The sequence below is a fragment of the Chelmon rostratus genome, chromosome 7 (genome assembly GCF_017976325.1).
Source record: "Chelmon rostratus isolate fCheRos1 chromosome 7, fCheRos1.pri, whole genome shotgun sequence".
Taxonomy (NCBI): Eukaryota; Metazoa; Chordata; class Actinopteri; order Chaetodontiformes; family Chaetodontidae; genus Chelmon; species Chelmon rostratus.
The window spans coordinates 5,903,406-5,926,990 of NC_055664.1; the positions used below are offsets into that span (position 1 = coordinate 5,903,406).

Consider the following 23,585-nt stretch of genomic DNA (forward strand, 5'->3'; position numbering starts at 1 on the left):
AAAGTTTAGGTTTTTGTCGGAGCTGTCTGTGAAGTGAACTTTTCATTTTCAGATGTCCCTATGTGCTTTTTAGTGGTACAAAAAAAGCAGCTTCATAATTGAGCCTCTTTAATGTCCGCTTGTTAAAACGAGTTAAATTTCTCATCCTTGGGTCTGCATGTAAAAAGGAAAACCTGTTTTCAATCACTGCACCTACCTGAACTCCCTCCAGCCTCTAACATGGGACCTTCAGTGTAGCGTTTCACGAGAATGATCGGCGGCGAGAAGAGTGGGAGAATGACACAAGAATGAAGACTTTCTGGAGTGTGTTACAGTGCTGCACAGTTCAGTCCTGACTCAGGATTGCACTTGTTGTTACCTGGGAGTCTGAGCTGAGTAGGTGTAAATCTGACTTGAGTGGTTAGAGAAGATCTAACAAGCACGGGGCTGCAGTTTCAGCTGTTTTACATCTGCACATTTAAACCCTCTGATGCCTGGGAGATTTTAATATGCTACACCATGCTCCTCCTCAGATATTAAATCAGATAATGACTATGTGTGTACTGTGATACAGAGGGGCAGTGTGGAGGAAGTACTCAGTGAAAGTACTAATTCCACCGTCTACAAGTAGAAGTCCTGCATTGAAATTGTTAGTCAAGTAAAAGTATAATCAGAGTTATAGCGGTCTAAGCGGTCTTTGTTTGCTGAAGCCATAAATCAGATGGCAGCGGACTTTTCCCAGAATAAGATCACAATTATGGATTCACAAGCAAAGATCTGGGACATCCCAAAGTCACTACAAGAACTAGAGCTGACTGATAAATGCTGAGCGTCTTCTGTTAAACGTTGTGCTTAAACACACTGAAAAGCATCACTGTTAAAAGTGTCTTGATATATGCTCAGAATAAAAATCAGCACAGTGCATGTTTAAAAAGTTGACAGTGTGGGTTTTTTCAGCTTTGCTTTGCACGTCACATTGTCAACTTGTGTATTTTTTGCTTGTAGAAGTGAAAAAAGCAACATCTGGAATCCTGAGAAAGCACTAACTATGCAGTTAATGTCTTCATGTCAGAATTCAGCCACTGTTAATGTTTTATGATTTGGATTATAATCTGAGTTTTAGCTGCCCTTCCCCTCACCACTGTCAGCCTGTGCATCCTTTTTTATCCACTTTTCACTTCTCATCTTATGTTATTTCCTTTATGACAATGAATGACTAAGGAAATCACACACATAACCGTCTTCCCATTATTTCCCCCCGTAATGGGTACTGAGAGCCTGTCAGTTTGCCATTGACCGAGTGAGAGGTGGTGTACATACATACATGCTCATACACATCTCGTCAAATGCCGGTGTGCTGATAAGAGCGTGTGTGCATTTGAGTGGGTGATACTTCAAAGTCCCTGCATTACCCGTCTGCATTTGAGTGCCCTAAAGCCTTGTGTGTGTTTGGGTGGGGGTTGCTTGTGTTAAGACTGGCTGTGCATGCTTGATATGCTAACAATGGCTGCATTGCTGCCAGCGGCCGTCTTCATGTCACTGCCTCCCTTGCTCGAGATCACAAGTTTGCGCCGTGGATTCGAGTCTCGCTGCATCTTGAGCAGCCTCAGCTCCTCATCGCGTCCCGTCTCTCCTGCGCCCAGAGCAGAATCAAATCACGGGGCTGATATGTAGATGTGCTTTTTAATGAAGTGGAAGAGACGAAGCAGAGATTGTTCTAGGTTTGAATACACTGTATTTGCTACTTTTCCACTAAATACAGCTCCCTTGCTGCTCTGAAGAGGAGTCTGGTTATGCAGGAATCGGACTACATGATTTTTTTTTTTGTCTTTGACGATGGTCAGCGTGTCAGATCTAACCATCACAGTGCCACATACTCTTTCGGTGTCTTGGTCAGGTGGCTCTCAAGACTACACGTATGTGTAGTGTGTGTGCTGCTGGTGGATGCACCATAACATTCAAAGCAAATGCATAAGGTGGTGTAACCATTTGGTCATTATTTATACATCTACTGGGTAGCATCCGGATAACAATGAGGACAGGTACGAGTTTCATATATAGTCTCTTTATTTCTATAGTTATTTGTTCTACATGGAGCAGGCTTGGCTGTGTTAGCCACATCAAACAGGCTAACCATGTGCTACTGGAGGAATGATAAGCATATTCCACTAATTAGGACCAGGGATAATGTTATGACGAGCTCCTCGCCCGGCTGATGAAATGCTTCCACTATTTCTTGCCAACATTTGTCTTTTTTGACTCAGTTATGGTACCCCCCCGAAGAAATGTCAAATAGGCGCAACAAACTTTTGCTTTCTTTCGTTTTCCAACCTGACAGCAGCCACCTCAGCATCCCTCCTCCTCCTGCTCTCGAGAGAGCACCTGATTGGTCAACACTCAAGGACCTGTCGTGGGGGATGTCACACTAGACATGTCAAGCCAAAAAAATTCTAACATGCTAGACTTTTTGTCGGGGCATCCCAGTTGCTGCACAACAGGTTGTTTTGCATGTCACGCTGCACAGCTCACAATTGGTCAAGCCGCCGGTAATTTGTCAGACAAAATTGTCTCAGAATCCCAGGCATTAGATGTCACATCTCATCCTTTCTTTCTTGCACTTCTCTTCCCCCATCAGGACTCCCTCCATCACTCGTCACTCTCCTGCCCCATCATCTTTCGCATCTCCAGAAGACAAGATCTCTCAATGCTCATATGGATAGTATTAAGTTTTTGAAAGCCAGCCAATGCGGTGCACACTTTCCCTTTGCACTGCGATTTTCAGCCTCTATTCATTTTTAGTGGGAAGATGTGGCCATGTCATGTTTCGGAAGTTAAACGTGAACTTTCCCACTTCCCCGGTATATGCGGGTATTGTTTTTGTTTTTGTAGAGAGACATCACCAGTGTGAGGTATTTCATGACAGCGGTAAGGCTTGCCAATTATTTTCAGGAAATAATCAAATGACTGTAGGGTTTCCACAGCCGTTTATTGCAGGAAATTGCTTCTTCCCCCTGAGCGGAGCACCTCTATTTCAATAAGAAATGAATACAGTACATTAACTGTTAATTAATAGGTTTAATATACTTGATGATACAGCTCACATGTTGAATATGTGAAGATGCTGCCGACTGTATTGATCCACAAAACATGAGCAGTGTCAGGATTTGCTGAACTCGTGGCAACAGATGAAAGTGCTGGATTGGCTAATCCAACATAAGACCATCTTGCAATTATTAACCAGCATGTCTCATTGTCAGGAGAAAAAAAGCCTCCCTTTGTCCTGCTACCAGGGTTTTGTTTTGTTCTTTCTCGTCTGCCGATATTGTAATGAAGGGCCAGATCAGTTACGATCAGCCGTCTGTGTGTCGGTCGTGCACAGGAGGGGGCAGGCAGCGCTGCCGGTCAGGCATTGGGGAGAAGTTGATTTGAAGCTTGATATTCACCAGCTGGGAGTTCCTTCTTGATGTCAGCAGCTCCATGTGGATGGCATCGAGTATTCCCAAATGGTTTTTATAGAGAGGCTGACAGGACCACTTCTCTGCCTCTCCGTCTCGCTCTCAAACACCCACTGGCTGGAATCCCCAATTGCTGCTACAACAGGGATCCAGCAGAATATATATATATATTTTTTTTCCAGTATGAACTGCATACTGTGTTATAGGCTGTGCTGGGCATACAATTTGGCACTGATCACATTTGTTTTCCTTTGTTAGGCCAATTTCTATTAAACTGCTGCTGTTATATTTCAACCCTGCTGGATACAATGCTCTGCGATATGATTATTGTCTCCAACTGGCCACCATCAGCCCGACACTTGACAACTGCCGATACATCATTTCAAAAGTTTTCATGCTGGTACTGATACATTGACGTCATTACAGATTCCAGACCAATACTTTTTATTTTTGATACCAGTTTTATTAAATCCATTCTGACAGAAAGAAAATTACTTTACACATTAAGGTAGAATTATTCACTTCAAAGGAGGAAGCTGTTCAAAGACCTGGGAGCAGCTGGATGAACTTTTTTCCTCTGTGCACTTTTCTCAACCTGGATAACCGGACTAAAATGAAGAAGCTAATGGAATATCTGCAGTTTTGGACTATATAAAAAATATAAATACCCGTCAAAAGGAACATTTATAAGAGAGTTGACGGCAGCAATGTGCCATTGTAGTGTATAGTCTGTCTAATCCAGTGTGATGTTTGTGGTATTGGGAAATAGTGGCAGAGTGAGACCTCTTACTTTGCCTGTGCTAAAGAGCAGCTAGCCTGGGTCTGACAGTCATCCACTGTGACAGCTTTAGTACATTTCCCCCTTCTTGCCTGTTCTGTCTGAAAGCAACACCACGTTTCCTGTCAGAAACACTCTCACCTCTGTGCCAGGTTATCATCTAGCCAGTCACCAGCATCATTACGTCTTGGTGCAAGCACGCTGCATGCTTATTGGCTCCCTAAGGAGACTGATCCCTCCTGATTCACTGATTCACTCCTTATGTATCAAAGTTTGGTACTGACTGACAAGGCCTTTTTTTGATACTCAGTGGTATTGTAGCAATTTGGTCAGTGCCAGAAAAGATACCTCTGGTTGTTTCAGCTGGGAGATGTGTGGGAGCGGCAAGTTCTCTAAGTTTATTTATTAATCCAACAAACAAACTAAATAAATATAGTGGGTTTGCTTGCTGAACGAGAGTCTGTCACTGAGAAACGGCTCTCACTTGTTCTTCGGAGGCGGACCATTAAGTTAGCAAAAAATGATAATAATATTAATAAGGAACTCAACCCATTGCTGACAGCCAGTCTATCCGCCCAATCGGCCAACCCTACAGGATAGATAGGCAGACAAGTGTGCAACATCTGATTTCCTCAGTGAAGCAATCGTATACGATACAGTGTTACCCACCATCACCACTACGACATACATAATATAGCTTAAAAACTCTTATATAATAATCTAATAATTGGACTCAGCTTAAAGCACTTAGACGTTCCAAGTGTGTGTGTGATCCAGGCTGCTGTGGTTGAACAGCAGACACCCGTCACTGTATGGATTGGAAATTAGTTGGTCACAATAAATCTAGAAAACAGTGTAAAACGTAGTGAATTTTCCTCTTTGTCTCGTCACATTTTCCCTCTGTGCTCCTCCTGATTCCTATGAGTCAGTTCCCTCTGGGCTTGGATTTGCTACATATATTATACACATACACATTCACAAACGACGACTGAGTGGTCAGCAGCCACAGTGTCTACTCTGACTACACCGTGTGTGTGTGCGGGATAAATAATGCTCTCATTTGTCACAACGTCATGCACCACGTCTGGTGGTATAAATTAATTAATATGGAAATGCAGCTTATCGCTTGTCATGGGTTGTGGTCATGAGATAGCGTTCTGCAAATGACTTTGCCAGAAAGTGTGTTTGTCAGTCGTGTGTGTTGTCAAAGCTCGTGCCATTAAGCACGTTGTTGTTGGTTCAACTTTTTTTTCCCTAATCTCACGTGTCCTGTCACGTCCACAATTCACAGCCTTTGTAATATTTGAGCAGTTTGCCTCTTCTTTGCGATCAGAATCCTTTTACTTTGACGTTTTGAGCAAGTGTAAAAATGTACAAATGTTGTTTCCATCTCCTCTGTTTCTGTGTGTGAGACTGTGTGTGTTCATCTTATTCAAGACTCCCATGGCGGGTCAGTACCAGTTACAGCTCTGTACTTTTCCTGGAAGAGTCATGTGGATTCCTTTCCTGAGAAGCTATAGGGGAGCGAGAAAAACATTTGAGGGATTGCATATAGGAAAAGGCGACGGAGAGAGGACAAGAAGTCATGTCAGTACAGCACATTTGGAACAACCTCTCTTGACTTGAAATGAAAAACTCACATGCAGGGAAGCTCTGCATGTGTTTGGAAGTAGCTTATGGCTTTCTATTTGCTTGCTCAGCAGTTGCATGTTGAATTTTCTTATAAAGACTTATAAAATATGAATTGCACAGCGTTTGTTTGCTCGGTGAAGAAGGGATTGGCCAAGGGGGGAGTGCACGCTGCATGACTATATTGAGAGGAAGTCAGCACCAAGTTTCAGTGAATCCTCTCTGTGTCTGATAGTATTTCATTGTCTGAGGGTTGCTCTTAGAATTTGTTCCACTTAACCCCGAAAGGCTTTCATTCAGTATGCGTTGCATTAGTGCGTACATGGTCAAATGTGTGTTTCTTAGAGAGGCGACAGTTGGTATCTATCTTAAAAAACACAGGTCTGGTGGGGTGGTCTATGCAGGAGGCCACATTTGATTGATTACTGTGGTTGGTATTGGTGGGTCTCATCTCCTCTGCTTGTTGGCTGTTAGTGTTCAGTGTAAATGTACAGTAGAGGGCCAGCTCACATGTCCAGTGCATGCTGTTCAAATAACTGTCCACTGATAGAGTGATGAAGAACATATACACCGGCTCACAGAGAAACTCAAGTGCATGTTTTTCTCCACTCTAGAATGGCAAACGTAGACAGGAAGTGGTTTCCTAGACGAACACCAGACATGAAGAGAAGCTCATCCTCCATTTCTTCCCCTGTCATTTTCTGTGGCTGAAAGCCAGTGCTGCTGATGCCATATTTGACTCTATTTCTCTTTATGTATGTTTGATGTACATGCATATGAAACAAGTCTTTTGTTTATCAAGTTTTATAAGCCACATAGGGCTGTAGCTACCAGCTATTTTCATTATAATTTGAAAGTGTTTTCCCAATTAATTCATTGTTTAGTCTAGAAAACACCAGAGATATCCATCGGTTTCTGAGAGTCCAAAGTGATATCTTCAATTGTCCAATGTCCAGTTTTACTGAATGATTGCTACAGGTTTGGTACAAAATTGTTTGTACACACTGTCATGGTATAAACATTTCTTTGTAATGAAAAAAAAAAGAAATATCAAATTTGCTCAAATCACCAAATTTAGAATTTTTGATGGGAAAAAAAATGGTCGCCATTTTTATTTCATGCGACTAGCCATTGTGGCTCTGAAGCGTAGTGTGAAGTGCCGTCCCTTTTAATTGAGTGTTAAGTATTTAGAGGGTCTCTGGCTATCATAGTTAAATTAACATTGTGAACTTAGAGTTAAATTTGGATAAAAATATTTTAAAAATATCCTTTGTGTTCAGCATCAGCTTCAAACTGGCATCAGACCTTTTTACTGGAGTAATATTACACTGATAACAGTGAAGCAGTCCCTGTGTCCTGTCTGCTTAGCAACCACTGAAACTGAGTGACCGACAGTTAAAGACTGCACATTAGATGCATAATGTTTTCATTGTGTGTTTCAGGAGTGTGGTTCCCCCTGGTCCAACAGCACCCTTCCACCCAGGACCCACTGTGTTACCATTGCGCCCATGAGGTAACGTCAGGACTTACCGCCCCCTCATTACCACCCTTGGTCCATCCATTTCCCTCCCCTCTGTCCCTTCCTCCCTTGGACCCACCCACCCAACCATGGGCCAGAAGATCTCTGGCAGTATCAAATCAGTGGATGTACGCGGGGAACCCTCATATCGGCCGGTACGCCGCGAACTGCGGGGTCCGGATTTCTGTCGGCCCCCCCGGCTGGATTTGCTGCTGGACATGCCGTCGGCCGGCCCTGAGGTCCAGCTTCGCCACGCGTGGAACCCGGACGACCGGTCACTCAATGTCTTTGTTAAGGAGGACGACAAGCTAACATTTCACCGACATCCAGTGGCACAGAGCACAGACTGTATCCGTGGGAAGGTGGGCTACACCAGGGGCCTCCACGTTTGGAGGATTCACTGGCCGGCCAGACAGAGAGGGACGCACGCTGTCGTCGGCGTGGCCACAGCTGAAGCATCTTTACACTCAGTGGGCTACACGGCCCTGGTGGGCTCAGACTCTGAGTCCTGGGGCTGGGACCTGGGTCGGAACAGAATCTACCATGATGGGAAGAACCGGCCCGCTTCCACGTCGGCACCCACATACCCCTGTTTCCTGGAGCCAGATGAGTCATTTGTGCTCCCAGACTCTCTGACAGTAATACTAGACATGGACGAAGGCACGCTGAGCTTCATGGTAGACGGACAGTACCTGGGAGTAGCTTTTAGGGGACTAAAAGGCAAGAGACTGTATCCCATCGTCAGTGCTGTGTGGGGGCACTGTGAAGTGTCTATTCGCTACGTCAATGGACTAGATCGTAAGTGGCACAACGCTGACACACACACACACACACACACACACACACAAACACATGCTGGAATCACCAGTCAGTGATCGTGTAATATCTGACAAGTCGCTTAACAGGGATTGTGCAAGTTATGCAGATATTTCTGTGTTTCAGGATCTTACATTCTTCTGCAGTTCATCCTGCTGTTTGATGGCAGGCAGATTGATGGCAATGTAGTCTTTTGACATGTCAGATTTTGTCAGTAGGATGTCCCGAGACGACCCCAAGGATGCATATTTTGAGTCAATATCGGCAGAAATAAAGCCGATCGAAAGCCAGTCCTGTCTTTACTGCACTGTGTTTTGTTCACCTCATCCTGTCGCACTGTTGCTGCGCTCTTTAACGGCGGTCGGGCTCTACACTGCAAGCATATGCCAGTGAACATTTGAGTGTGTGAAAAATCTGTCCTGGGAAAATACAGATTCACTTTCCGGTGTATAAGCAGTGTACAAAACATTCATCTAGCAGCCTCCCAATTTTAGCTGCCGCATCACTTTCACCAGTTAAAATGACTAATGCCAGCATTCGCAGGTCATTTCAGCGGTTGCTAACGACTGTTTGTTGATTCTGGGATGGCAGGTCAAAACACGATGTGGCTGTTGTCAGGTGTGTGTGCTTTCTTCAAGCTAGTGTCTGTGCTCAGGCAGGGATTGTGTATGAGGCAGAAGAAGCATCACTCTGTAGCATCATTGTACAACCACGAGTGTTTCCTCTAGCTGTGTCTAGTCACGTTCTGTATCGAGTTGATCGCGTCATGTCATTTTCTGGAGTCACATTCTCCCAGTTAACTTTCATTCTTAATATCATCAATCATTTAAGCTTTTCCTTATCGTTATAAATCCACAACCCCGCAGTTTGGATCAAGTCGTTTGTGAAAAATAAGGTGTGTGAAATTTATTTCTGTGTGTCAGATACATATTAAATCAACATTGAGATATCTGACATCCCTGCTTGTCATACGACTTTAAAAATGTCTTCAGCACCTGCTGTTCTTGCCTGCTGTTTGTTTGCTGACAGTATTCAGTATCGGAGCTGCGTGATTTGTCAAAACTTGTTAGATGGCAGCATTTAGAGAAACCAGTCGATGGTCATGAATGTCTTCCTAAACCAAGACTTCTACTGTCGAGTGTCAGTGGCTAATTCAATTTGTAGTAAACATGCACACACGGGTTTGCTTTTTACATTTAACTGTAGTAACTTGAAATGTCAATAACTCATATCCCTCTTTTTACTCAATCACCTTCCAAATTTGAAGACTGGTGCCTGTTTCGGCACCGTTGTTTGCATTTGCGTCACTGCGGAAATGTGGTAGGTAGGTAATTTTTCTCAGAGCAGAGATGTTTTGTTTATGTATGAAACTCCGGAAAGGCTTATATTTAGAGCTGCTAGTCAGAGCTGTAAAGGCACAGTGTAAGGTTTGTGCTGGAACGACTTGGGAATCCGGTGACAAAACCCAGGGTAGGACCAGAGGGTAGAGAAGGAGGATGAGAGAGAGGAAACACGATTCTGGGAAAGACGTGTATTCAGTCGTCGGTTATTGGTTATGGCCAGTTAAGTGTGTCCCTCGTTGTATGACAATCATTTTGAAGATTAGAGTCTGAAGTCATTTTGACACTTAAACTGCTAACTGCCTCTGGAAAAGTCAGTCATAGAGAGGCTGAAATGGTTTCTTTACTGTCTAATATATATATAAAATCGAGGGGATTTTGAAAGTTATAAAAACGGTATCCTCAACAGCACCGGGGTGGCTAATTTCCACGTGCTTCACACCTGCTCTTGGCTCTACAGAAATGTAGAGGATTTAAGGTTTACAGGATTAGAAGGCTTTACGTGTAGATTTGTACAATTCGGAGTAAAGAGGATGGATATGCAGTGCATATTTCTGTCTGCACTGATCTATAAAAAGCCCATAATGAGAGGGACTGCTGCTTTGTTTACCAATAGGAAGTTGCTTAAACAGGCTCCCTGTGTGCTATTTGAAGTCTGTTTCCCTCCGTCACTTTTTACTGAAGTCTTCTGACAGCCTTCCTCACATTTTCATACTCTGAGAGCAAAACAAGAAAACTTTATTCAGCCCTCTGGTGTCACAGGAATATGTGTCTCACCACTGTCCTGAAGACAGTGTTTTTGTGTGTGTGTTCCAGTTTGTCTTTCCCCATGTTTATTTGTGCCCCGCTGCTCTTTTCTGCGAAATGTCATCATTCCAACTAGTAGCGTAATCTGTCGAGTCTGCCCCTCAGCTTGTGTAATAGCCCTCAGTGCTCCCTCCAGCTCTAGCCCGCATGTTGCACAAAGACCCAAAATGGGTTGGAGGCGTTGCCGACAGTGAGGCACGGACACCATGTCCGTGGCCGCGAGCCATGTGTGTCTATGTGTGCTGGCAGCCAGCAGCCAGCAGAAGAGGAATTCTGGAGGATGTCCCAGTGTGCCTCTGAGCTCACCGTCTGGCCTCGCACAGTGAGAAAAGTCGGGTTTAGGTGTGTATATGTGTTAAGCAGCTTAAATGCACAGGACATAAAGTGGCCCGTGATCATGCCTCATGAAAATGCAGTACAGTACAAAATCTGTCTTGCATTTGGAAGATCATCGTCGCCTGTGGTTTCTGAAGCGTTCTCACTGTTTTGGTGGTGGTGTAAGATCTAGCTAAAGTGAAAAATATGTTCTTGAAGCACCAATATTTAGGAGGCATCTGCAGTTGATAAACAAGGAAGTGTCCTTTCATTAGTTGGAAATTGCTTTCAGCAATATGTTTTGTATTAACACTGAATGACTGTGGGTACTGCTGGTACCACTGAGAAGCAACATCCTCTCTCTGCTTCCGTGCTCCATTTAGACACATCTAGCTCATTGTTTTCAGTGTGTGGATCCAGTGCTGATTCATATGAAATGATAGAGAGCTGCTGTATGTTCACCCTGTCTTTTTCACTGGGCAGGTAGCAAATATAAAACAACAGAATTGCACATGTTTTCCCCATTAGTTGGCAGAGTAAACTGATGCAAAAACGTCAGAGAATAGTAGGTCTATTTGGTCTCACACCAGGCGGTTAGAAAGAGGACTCCAGTGGGATACCCATGTTGCCCATTTTGTGCCAATTGTGTCAGGAGTTGTCGGCTTAAAGAGGAATGCCACAGATTCTACATATCAGAGTGTGTTTACAGGTTTTGGGGAGTACGGCTGCTTATGAAAAAAGCACATAAAGCCTTTTGTGGCTCCAGAGAGAGCTGAGCGAAGCCTGTGTGTGAAGCCTGATAAATATCCTCAAGTGATGTCACTTGAGTCTGAACACTAAAAGTTTGGAATTCAAAGAAATCTGCGGGTTTGGAGTTAGACAGAAGTGAGCTTACTGCAGCCCGCTTCTCATTTCTGCTTTAGGCCAGTAGCTCGAGGCTACATTATCTGCTGCTAGCATAATATAGCTGCTTCTCTGACCAAGCTAACTGTGTTTGAGTTGCATTATGGGTAATGTAGTTGGCAGGTTTTGACAGGGAGAAAGAATGTGTTGGAAAAAGATATCTGACTTTTGATAAGTGCTCATAGCTGTAAATTGTATTTGTAGCCTTTCATCCCTAAGATGCCAGAAATATACCTTTCTATCCTCATGCAGTTTTCCAATGGAAATTGCTATTGGTGCTGATTTATAAGCCTGAACTCACATCAGTCACTTGTTTTCGCTTCTTTCATTCTGCTTTGCCGCGTCGTAGAAATGATAAAAAATGATAGTGACAGTTGATTAATGTGACATTCTCTGTACTCATACAGTAATGTCCGCTGAGTACAGTGTGCTCTGCAGTTTGGATGCTTGCATGCGTGTTTACAGAGCTTGTGTTCCGGCCGAATGCACATGAGAGATCAGTGCATGGGATCAGCTATAAGGCACATCTGCATGTTGTAACATAGAGAATTGAAGCATCAGTATGTATGCTTGGAGATGGCAGTGCTCCCCTATTCCCAGATCTTGCTTTTGTACATCCTCTTAGCAACTCAAAGAGGATTCACTCTTTGTTCACTTTCTGGGTTCTTGGTCTTTCACTTGTCATGTAGTCTATTCACGTTCTTTTTTTCCCCCTTCCTGCCTCCTGCTTACGCTTTTATTCTCCGTCTCTCACTCCCTGGGAAGCGAGAGGAGATAAGTATCCATATACTTTTCTCTCCTGTCTGTATTGTCCCTTAATGCCCTGCATTAATGCAGTTTTTCTCATCCTTGCAACATTTCAGTGAACACTTTAGTCCTTTGGCCCTTAGTCCCAGAGACACTTGAAAGCCAGCCCTACTGAGACATGAGTTTTATCAGTTTTCATTCCTCTGACTCGATAACGTCTGAAAGTACTAAACAGTGGGGCTGCTGAATCCTGCCATCCTCCTCCTCCTGTTCTGGGAAAGCCATGTTTTTCTCTCCACCACAACAAGCCTCATGACACCGCAGTGGCCTGGCCAGTCTGATGGCAACAAGCTGATTCAAACTCATTTACACCTGAACAAGACAGACCAGGGAAGAGGAAGAGTTTCACACACACTGCTGACATGCTTGCCGTCCCATTTTGCAAATGAACCCTATTTGACTCCAGCTCTCATTGTGTTTTCATCTCCTCCCTCCTGCTCTCTTTTCCGCTTTCTTTTCTCCCGTCCTCATCCATTTCAACACTAATCCTTCCTTTCAGAGTTTACACACCCAATTGTGGCGGCAGGTTGCTGTGGAAATGGGTTAAGCTGACTTTTTGGTAAATGGATGAGTGGGTAATTGTTGACTAGGCAGCTTGCTCAGTAGTTTGCTGGCCAAGGCCTTGCCCCATGCAAATGGGATGTCTTCTTTCTGCCTGTCCACAGTTCAGAGCTGTTGGCAATGTTCACAGCACAGATGTAAGCTGTAACTTGAGCTCAGACTTTGCACATACGAAGTTGAACCTGTGCAATGCTTTGCAGAAGGCTACCTTGGATTTAAATCAGGCAGTCCATGTTGTTTAGCTTGTAATGAAAGTGGTTGATCACATGTGTTCTGTAGAGACCGAGATGGAACACTTTGATTGGACTTGAGTTGAATAGTGAGCTCGGCCATCAAAAATAAGTTTGATTATTCCTTGTTAAATGCATAGGTTTGAACCATTCAAATATCTGTTTTTGTATATTATGTCCATAAGACAGAAAACCTGTAGGACTACTTCATATTATTTCAACATAAACAAGTCTTTTAAAAGATAAAAGAAAGTACATATCTGCATATTACAAGATAAACAAAATGCTGCCTATACTGTTGAATTCTTCACTCGCTACAGCTTCTCCTACATCTCATGTTCAATCAATGAAAATGATGTTGTGTGCAGACTTTCCAGTTGGTGGTGGTCCACGTGTCCTGGAAGATCTCAATGTCCTGGACAAACAGGAGGAATTTCCTTCACTTATTATGTGATTATGGACCATATTTTCCCATGTTTTTTTGTCCAAGTGACTAATAGAGGCAACAATTTTTTCAGTAATTATCGAGAGCGCTGCAGCTGGCAGCCATGAAACGCAGTGCAGTGTAACCCCTACAGATGTTTGTTCACTGTCAATGTATGTCCACTTCAACTGTTTGTTTCTGCCACTGACAAGCTCAGATTGTTAATCAAAGTTTCTGACAACATTATGGATTGTATCCCTCTAGAGACGCCTTTTTGTTAAAGAATAAGATGTAACCACACTACAGCAGGTGTGCTTTTACAGTCCAGCCCCCCAGTAGAAAAAGATAAAGAGGAAAAGCAAAGAAAAAAAAGTAGCTGAGTGTTATTTGGAGTATTTTGCAAAGGGAAGATTAAAAGTGTGGGGAAACGGTGAATTTTATGCAGACATAGGAAACCTGAAAGATATTGACGGTTGCTAAATGTAATGCTGTATAATGCTTTAAAATGCCATTGCCAGTTTCAGTGGGGAAAAAACAGACATCTCTCCATGGACAGTGTGTCATCAGTGTCACAGCTAGTGTGCTGTGTACAAACGGTTGTTGAATTGTGTGTGTGAGGTGCAGACAAACACACACACACACACACACATTAAAGTGCTCGTCTCTTTCATCACGTATGCTCAGACTCTATTTCCTGTGCAGCAAGAGAGCAGCAGGAGCACCAAATTGACAGCAGTCCATGCTTTGTCTGGACCTCGTGGGCTTAGCGGTGCGAGGTATCAGGAAGTCAGATATCATCAGTGGCAGGAATCACTCGTTCAGTGAGCAATTGGTTTCCGCTCTGAGTGGACGTTTCAGTTTGGACACCTGCGTTTCCGATTAGGCATAGAGCGATGGCTTTCGCTATTGCGTCCTCCCTGCTGCTCACTTCACTGTTCCGCTCCAATTTTCTTTTTTATCTCATACATCATTGATCTAATTCTGTCCATCCGGAAACATATTGCTCTCCTCCCTTTTTCCACCCTTTGACCTGTTGGTGAAAGGGGAGCGGAGATGTGTTCACACCTTCGGGGCTGTGTATGTAAGACACATACACCTGGAATTGTAAAACTAGGTCAGACAGCCCCAACAGTTTTATGCTAATGTATTAGATAAGCATGGCTGGGAGTCTGCACCCTTGCCTGGTACCCAGGTACATCTCTCGTAGTGAAGGGGATGCAGGAGGAAGGGGTTGGAGTTAAAGGAACAGTAAATTGGAACATGTGCCAAAAGAGATTGACCTATCTTGACTCTTATTTCTAAGTAGGACATAACTGGGTCGTGTTGTCTGTCATGGTGAGCTGCTGTGTATATACTCTGTACACATACCTATGGAAATTCAGTAGGCTGCGGGCGCAAGACTGAAGGAAATTGGGGGGAGCTATCACCGGCTGCTTATTGGCCGTCTCACCTTAGTGAGGGCAGACTAACTGACGCGCCGACGTCCTAAAATTTACCCCCCTTCCTCCACTTTGTTCTCGATTAAGTGTTAGATAGGTGTGCGCCTGCCCTCCGGGCCTCTATAGTCCAACGGTGCATCAGGCGCTCAGTCGTCCTTAACCACACTTTCCCACACTCCATCTCATCTTAACTGTGCCATAAATCTGTCAGAAACTAGTCTCTGCCACGCCAAAAAACACTTGAGCGCTGAGAGGAAAGGAAGAGTGCGGAGGTAGACATTTACACGATGGACTGGAGGGTTTAGGAAAGATAAAGAGAGAGCAGAGAGCCCCACTGGTCACCCACGGAAATGCTTCCAGCTCATTAGCATGGATCGATTATTAAACCTGCCCGGTCATTTAGGGTTGTCATGTGTGAAAGATGAGATGCAGGCTGCTTTAACTAGGCAGACACACAGACTTTGGCTTCAGTGTTCATTATATCGACGTGAAAGAATATATAATGTAAATATTATGAAATGATATGTCAAGTTAATGTTAGGGCTTCCTTTGACAGAAAAAAATACCCCTGAGGTCAGTATGAACTTAATTAATGAAGATTTCTCATTGGCATTGAAACTGTTATTTGAAATGGTGATACAGTGTGAGCCAGTGCTTTCCATTCAAAGCTCTTACGTTTAAAATTGTATAACTTTGTCTGTTATATATAAAAAAAATAATCACAGATGGCAGATGCTAAGCTCCATAGTTAGCTACAGCAATTAGAGCAGCCATATGTCCATTTTTAACAGTAATCTGTTCTCATTTAAGCAGAACTAGTCTGAAAATCACAATTTTAACCACTTGGCAGTGTTGTTAACGTGCCAGTTGCACCAACCGCTGGACAGTGTGCACTTCCTGTCTCTGCTCATTGTCTCTGCCTGAGAGGACCACTTGTCACCCCAGGCAACCTTTGCCATGGAGACCAGCTTGTGCCAGCAGGGATTAGCTGGTTTTCAGCAGGTTGGTAGCATCATCGCGTCATCATGCTGTCTGTGGTGGAGTCGTTTTACACTTGACAGTGTTGCATTCAGGTTTTTTCTTTGGGTTTACTGATAATATGATGAGTTTATATTCCTATGTATTTATTAGCTTTTTAGATTGAACATTGCTTTCTTCCCAACTTGTTTTGAATGGTTGAATAGTAAAAAATTGGTTTGCGTGTTTGGTTCCCTTGCCTGCAAAAGTTTAAAGGTTTGTGATTTAACTCTGGGAGCAGTGGTTTCGGAGGTCTGGGCATTCATCACTAAAAAAGCTCTGGATCATCACTGGAAAAGCTCTGGAAAAATATCGAGAAAAAAGTGGCACTATATGGGTTTTATCTGGATGAAAGAAATGTACAGTTAATATGCTCACTTCTATAAAAGCAAAGCAAAGCTCTTTCCACAGAATAATGACACTTTTCCCAATTTTCATCTGCTAAGAATAAAATCTGTGTTCCTAATGTTCCTTTGAATGTAGTTTGGTGGAATGTGCAGCTGCCTTCTTGTTTTCTCCTGCGATGAAGCTGCTCGTCTTGTCGTGGAACATTTTTTTCGTCACAGCTGTCCGTGCTGGATCGTCAGCGTTCCGCCAAACAGCAACATTTGATTGAACATTTACAACAACACACGTACAAACGGAGACACACACGGTGCATGTTACACACGGCGTATCTGTGACTATACACTCCCAGTACAGTGACATCACACCACCGCTGTGGGTGGTGTGAGGAGCTAGTTACTATGGAAACCACCTATATGCGGAGGCTGATCGTTTGGGTAGACTGATTGATGGGTGCTGTTAGGCCCAACGGAAAGTAAATCAATCTCAGGTGGGTCCTTCATTCCACAGATACTCCGCATGTACCAAGAGTGTGTGATCAAAGTCCGTTATTTATGAGAGCAGAGTTCAGACGGTCACAAGGTGCTGGATAAATGGAGATGCAATCGTAGTACCAGTTGTACGTCTGACCTGCAAATCTTGCAAGCTGGTGTGATAAAGCACAGGCTTGCCTTTGCAGACTGAGGGTAACAAGATGTTGGAGGGATGTGATTGTCCGGGCAAGTATGTTTCTAGCTGCAATGAAGAATTATCAGCTGCACTCTCATTGGACACATCGCTGCACATAGCTTTCTGATTTGGGCAGTTACCATGTTGATGTAGCTACAAATGAGTCCACACTCTGCCACTCGTCCCCAAGGTGCTCTTACAAAGGCTTTTCATTAAGCACATGGCAGTCAAATAAATTCAGATAGCTGTGCTCCATTTCTTTACACCCTGTCAGCTGCTGTTCATCGGTGGATTCCATTATTTCCCCTCGCTGCCGTTTCAAAGGTCACTTACCAGACCGTAGCAGAGGAATTCAGTTTGATGTTCTTGCAAAAGTTCCCTGTAAATTGCAAATAACCGCACAAAGCAAAGGACGGGGATTTTCGAAACAGATTTACAGTCAAAGTTCGTCATCACTGAGACAGTAAGTGAAGATTTCTGTGCCAATCTGCTTTTAATTTGAATCTTGTTGTGTTTGTTTATCTGATTCTTGTGTGCTCACCATCCAGCAGCCACACCAGGGCAGCAGTTCACACCCAGAGGGAATGCCTGAGGTCTCTTGACGCACTGGGTCTGCTCCGGTTCCATGAACACACTTCAGACTAGACGTCACATGTTCACTCCTTAGTTGTTGGGTAGGGGGCCTTCGTTGTGTCGTAATGTGGTGCATTTTTAACAGTCTTCAGGGAGAAGCGGCTCAATCAGTCACAGAGGAGGCTTGTTTGTATTGGTGTGCATTTCTGTTTACATAATGCAAGATGTGTTTGCATGTTTTAAGCCCTTCATCGGCAGTATCAAATGCATTTTTAGCATGCAAAAGATGAACAGAATCACCATAAAACATCATGCAGTATTAAGGGGATACTGCACACTGAATCAGAATCACACTCGTAGCCTTGATGCTATGATTTATTGATATAAACGTTTCAGGGTCTCTTATTGTCAAAACTCCACCAATAAATCGGAGCACCAGGGCTACATGCGTGTGTGCTGTCTTTTGAATATCTATGCAAACAGTCATGTAGACCATGCAGAACAGGCTAGTTCCTGGAAACTCCGACAGACTTGTCTTTCCAATCTCTAGCCTGTTAAATAGTGCGTGTGTTATTTTTGTATGCAAGTGTAGTATATTCCCCCGCTCATGTCCTTCACACAGTGTGTTCGTGGACTCTGAACAGCAGGAATTCGGCCCAAACAGATGGTGCTTCCAGGTGGAGCAGCTTGACATCTGTAAAGGGACGGCAGTTAACAGTCTGTCTGACATACATAGACATCAGCTGCCTCCAAAATTGGTGGGAGGGAAGTTGCCATGCTCTGCTGGCATATATTTACAATGCTAAATATTTTAATATTGGTAGCTGCTGCTTCTCTTTCTGCTTGTTATTAACATAAATCCAGGGTCATAGCATTATAATTAGAGTAACATTAGATTAAATCATTTTAAGCACATGTAGCCACAATAACTACAAGCTATAATTGCGCAGAACCTATGGAGATTATGTTACTGGTAGCTGTTTCCAGATCTGTGCACATATTTGTGTCCTCTAGGTGAAGCATTCTTATTTTGAGCCCCACACTGAACTCATGAGTGTGAGCCCACACGAGTCTCATATATTATCTGGAGGACCCAGCGTTCGGCTGACAGCGCCGTCAGCCCCAGTGCTCATTCTGGAGGGCAGTAGCAGGAGGCTGTACCCGGGTCTGGTTCAAAATCAGTTTAGCAGACTTCATTGACAGTCAGCGGCGGAGCTGAGAACGTCAGAGCAACCAACGGACACAAGTCACGCTGCCCTGCCTCAGGCTGTTCAGCACTGCGCTGCCCTCTGTTTCCATGACCCCTCTCTGTTTCCACCATAGTTAGTTTTGTGCTGAGGTCATTTTGAAACAAGACTCGGTTTGTTGAGTTTACAGCCTGCAATGCCGTTGATCCCGTCTTGCTCTGTGTGGAGCGGAGAATAAAAGGGCAGTGATTCGAAAAGGCTTTTGTAGATCTACGACAGGGTGTTTTCACAGGCCTTTCTCACAGCAGACATTTTGACGTGTCATAGTGGGAAAATCACAGGTTTCTAATTACATTAACAATGCTTCTATTCTATTCAAATATCCCAGTAATCCAACGTGACACTGAGCCAGCATGCACAATACCAGGAGCCTGAAACTGAAGCCGCTAAATGAAATTCAGCTATGATTGATTTTATTATACCTCTACCTCGAAACATATCAGCCCAGTTCTAAAGAACACTCTGTGAAACAGAAATAAAAACAACATGCAATCATTCACAAACAAACTGTTTACCAACAGCAGTTTTAAGAACTATTCCTGAGCCCATGTAGTAACATCCTTTATGCAATCGTGTGCTGACAAAGTGGTGGAGCTCGCTCGACTGAGCCTTTCATGATCACCTGTTACCAATCAACCTGTTCACCTGTGGAATGTTCCAAACAGGTGTTTTTGGAGCGTTCCACGTCTTTCCCAGTCTTTAGTTGCTGCCGTCCCAAATTGTTTGAAACATGTTGCTGCATCAAATTCAGAATAAGCAGATATTTGCACAAATCTATGAAGCTGATGAGGTCAAACATTAAATACATTGTCTTTGTACTGTTTTCAGTTGCATTTATGTCAGAAAGGATTAGCAGGTCATCCCATTCTGTTTTATTTATGTTTTACACCAAGCTTTTTAGAGTCGAGGCTGTCATATGACTGTCAGGACTTTCAAGGACATAAACCTGCTTTGAAATCTTTTAGTTGATGACAAAACAGGTAAAAGAAATTAAATTCAGTGTGCGTACTAGACACTGATGCAAGATTTCGCAATGGCTTACAGTGTATGAAGTGACGTAGGTATAGTTCAGTGAGTTACTTGCTGACTGTATTGTCAGAGTGTCATCTTTGCTGTGAAGACCCACAGTTATAGTGTCTACTTTCACTCAGTCATGCTGTGAATCACTATTATTTCAACTGGAAACTGCTCTTCTACATAACTAAATGCAACTCTGGTCTAGCACGAGTAAAAATGAGGAGGATTTGTTGGCATTTCTTCTTCATCTTCCTCTGTGTTGTCTTCACTAACACTACTTTTACCAGAAACAGGAAGGAGCCAAAGCTGGCTGATGTCTGGATGGGGATCAAATGTAGCACATGTACCTTATTGCACAAATATGACGTTATGGTAACGTGTCAGAATAAGAACCTTGGACACTTTTATGTGTATCACAACATCAGTCTGAACTGCACAAATCTAACTAAATGCCATCAGATGAATGTAAAGGTTGCAGCAGCACAACATTAATCGCACAGGAACTAAATGCATGTTTTCATCCCCTGCTTTAGATCAGTGTAAGATCTGACCAGCTGCCTCCTTCCTCATTTTCTATTTCACTTAATGCCAACTGCATGCACGATAAATGAATGTCCAACAACAGGCTTTACATAAAGCATGTGGGCAAATGTTAGCCAACTTAACATTCTGTCATTCAATAGTTGTGCACAGTTGTGTGTCATGCTTATAAAGTACAGGCAGAAGAATTCTCTACCTAGTGATAAATGATGAATCTGGTCAGAAAAAGTACTGGTGGTTTCACTGTGAGGATTGGAGGCGAGCCCCCTCAACAGCAAAGTGAGTTTAATATCCATCCCTGGACATGAGAAAACAGTCCTTTACTTTTCCAGCAGTGGTCACATTCCCTCTCACACATTAGGTGCCAAATATTACAAGAACATTATTGCTCTTTTCATAAATGTCCTCTCCTATCTGAATGAAGGACGCCTACGTCTGAATGATACAAAAGCATTGCTTTAACAGACAGTTGAAGCCAGCAATGTCACACTGCATGTGTGAGAGGGGCTTTTGTGGAAGCAGGTGTTCCCTGGGCTTCGGTACAACAACAGGGGCAGGTGTATAAATCAGCTTTAAGGGTGAACAAATCAAATGGGGTTCACACAGGGATGCCTGGACTCGTTGTGTGGACCCTAACCATGTCTCTCGTCTCTCTTGTCCCTCACAGCGGAGCCCCTCCCCCTCATGGACCTGTGCAGACGAGTAGCTCGACTGGCTCTGGGAAGAGAGCGCATCCATCACATCGACACACTCCCCCTGCCACAGACTCTCAAGAACTACCTCCAGTACCAGTGACCCCCCCCACACACACACACGCACACACACATAGATGGGAAGAAGTTGAGGTCTACTTGTTCTTATGGTAACCAGCGTCCAAACTGAGGATGTAGATGATGACACTGACTACGAGGAGGTGGTGAAGACGGCGCTACGAGGGGGTTTCGTTTACAACAGTCGGGTTTTTTCCATTTTGGATGTTTTTAATTTTCTGTTTTTGTTTTTTTTTTATTTCTGTTTGTTGCTGACTTCTGTCTTTGCAATCCCATTTCCCGCTGATCACATGTATAAAGGTCAAAGTACACGTCCTCAGTTTGACAGGCCTTACGTGCTGTTGATGTTGTGGGGCGACAGCGTAGCGCGACATCTGCTCGGCACAGACTCCGTGGACGCCTCCTCGGAAACATATTGGTATTTATATTTATATTCCCAACATCACAGCAGGCTGAGACGCAACAATCCCTCCAAGCACAGGAGAGAGAGAGGGAGAGACCACACACACTTCTATTTTTGCTAGTGTGTGCACAGTGCAGCACACACAGATTACATGTATATGGTGTGTGTGTGTGTGTGTGTGTGTGTGTGTGTGTGTGTGTGTGTGTGTGTGTGTGTGTGTCAGGCGTGTGCAGAAACAAAGCCCTAACTGACTGTAGTCAGAACACAACTCACTGACAAGCAGTCAGTTACCGCCTACAGGCTAAAAAAACACAACAACTCGAGACTGGTTTGAAATTCTCTCTCTCTTCCTTCCTCTCTGCCTCTTCATCACTCGCCCCAGCTTGATTCAAGGCTCCATCATGTTTGTCGGTCGGCTCTCTAGCACCTGTAACGCTGATCGATCCGAAGTTGAAGTCTGTGTCTTTGACTGTTAATGTGCCTGCTCGGAGACAGTACACACACACACACATTAAAAAAAAAAAGCACATGGCACTTCTGTTATACCAGAAGACACTTCTTCCCCCCTACCCAAAGTTTTAAATGCTGCTTTTCTATCTTTTTCTTCCACCGTCTTGCCCTCGTGGGTTTTTATCCCCGATTTCCTTTGAAAATTATGGTCTTATGATGAGATTTTTTTTTAATGTTCTTTTTTTTCCAATGGATTTTGAGATTTGTCTGCGTGACAAATGTCTCGCAGGCATATGTGGAAGAATGTTCTGCCATGAGAATCTTTTAAATGTGAATAAGAATAAACTCAGCTAAACTTGTGTCGCCTCGCTTCGGTGCTTTTTGAGTACGATCGTGTTCCAGACAGAGGTTGTTTTCATCCAAAGTGGTGCCATCCTAATTGACCATTCACTAAGCCGGCCCCTGCACAGTGTTTGTCCAATAGCAACTGTAACTAGGCACAGCAGGCCTGTGAAACGTGATTGCTGTCTCGCTGAGTGCATTGCAGGATGTTTACCAGTTTTGTTTGACTTTCTCAGTAGGCTCGACTGGATGAGACATGGAAATCTCATGGGACAAAGCCTCGGCAGTCATTTTTCTAATTATTCCACTGCGTTTATCTACATGAACTTGAGCAGAAACATGTATTTAATGAGTTGAATTCTGACATTAATAATTTAGCACATTTGTGCGCTCTCCATAAATGCAAACTGGTCAAAACCACTGCTGGAAAATGTTTGGAAAAGCAGTGAGTATGATGCCAGTGATGTGATACCTTATTTGTAGCATTAAATACACCCATTTACTCACCCAGACAACTTTGGTGGCATTTGGAGTCGTTTTGAAGAAATTAGCCCCAGAGTAGCGGTGCGTATATCCTCATAATGCGAGTAATCGGGGCACCCGTGCGTAGCCTCTATAAACGCATAATCTGCGGCGAAACTCGTTCATATTCCAATATTTTGTTGTGATATGCTGGTGCTATTCCCCTCTGAGCCCGTGGTGGCATGTTATCAACATCCGGCGTCTCTAGACAACTACCTCTACCGTGGATGATGTAATTTCTGAATGCTGCGCGCTGCGAGCAACCAGCCACAACACGGCTAACTCTGCGGCGGTCGGCCAGTTTAGCTGTAGTTTGGCACAGCTATGGTTCGTTATTGCATATTTCCAAATTGTCCGAACGACATGACATTTTATTTTGAGAGAGAGTTGATTAGAATAAAGTAACTTCAGAGGAGGGAGAAAAGTTTGCACTCATGAAGCCAGGCTTATGCGTAAAGCAAACAAAACCAAGGCAAATAAACGAAAAAACGTCTCCACCACAGCCTGGTTTATCATGGCGTGGAAATCCTCCAGTGTTGTGATACAGACGTTTATTGACACATCCTGACGCGTATCTCCTGGCCGCAAGTCCCACTCTGAGCAACAGAGGCATTCCTCCTCTGTTGTCATCGATGAACATTGTCCACAAGAACACCACCAGTTACCGTCTACTCGTGGACGTGCAGCC

General features: G+C 43.7%; 1 protein-coding gene across 2 annotated transcripts in view; it reads left to right on the forward strand.

Moving 5' to 3' along the window:
• The window catches only part of LOC121609316 (SPRY domain-containing SOCS box protein 4-like), a 41,205-nt gene extending 18,813 nt beyond the window's left edge, over positions 1–22,392 (forward strand). For both annotated transcript variants that reach the window (XM_041940906.1, XM_041940907.1), the window contains 2 exons: positions 7,284–8,158; positions 21,078–22,392. In XM_041940906.1, the coding sequence (XP_041796840.1) occupies positions 7,450–8,158; positions 21,078–21,205 (837 nt within the window). In that variant the 5' untranslated portion in view covers positions 7,284–7,449 and the 3' untranslated portion in view covers positions 21,206–22,392. The remainder of the gene's footprint in view (positions 1–7,283; positions 8,159–21,077) is intronic.
• Positions 22,393–23,585: the final 1,193 nt, after the last annotated feature.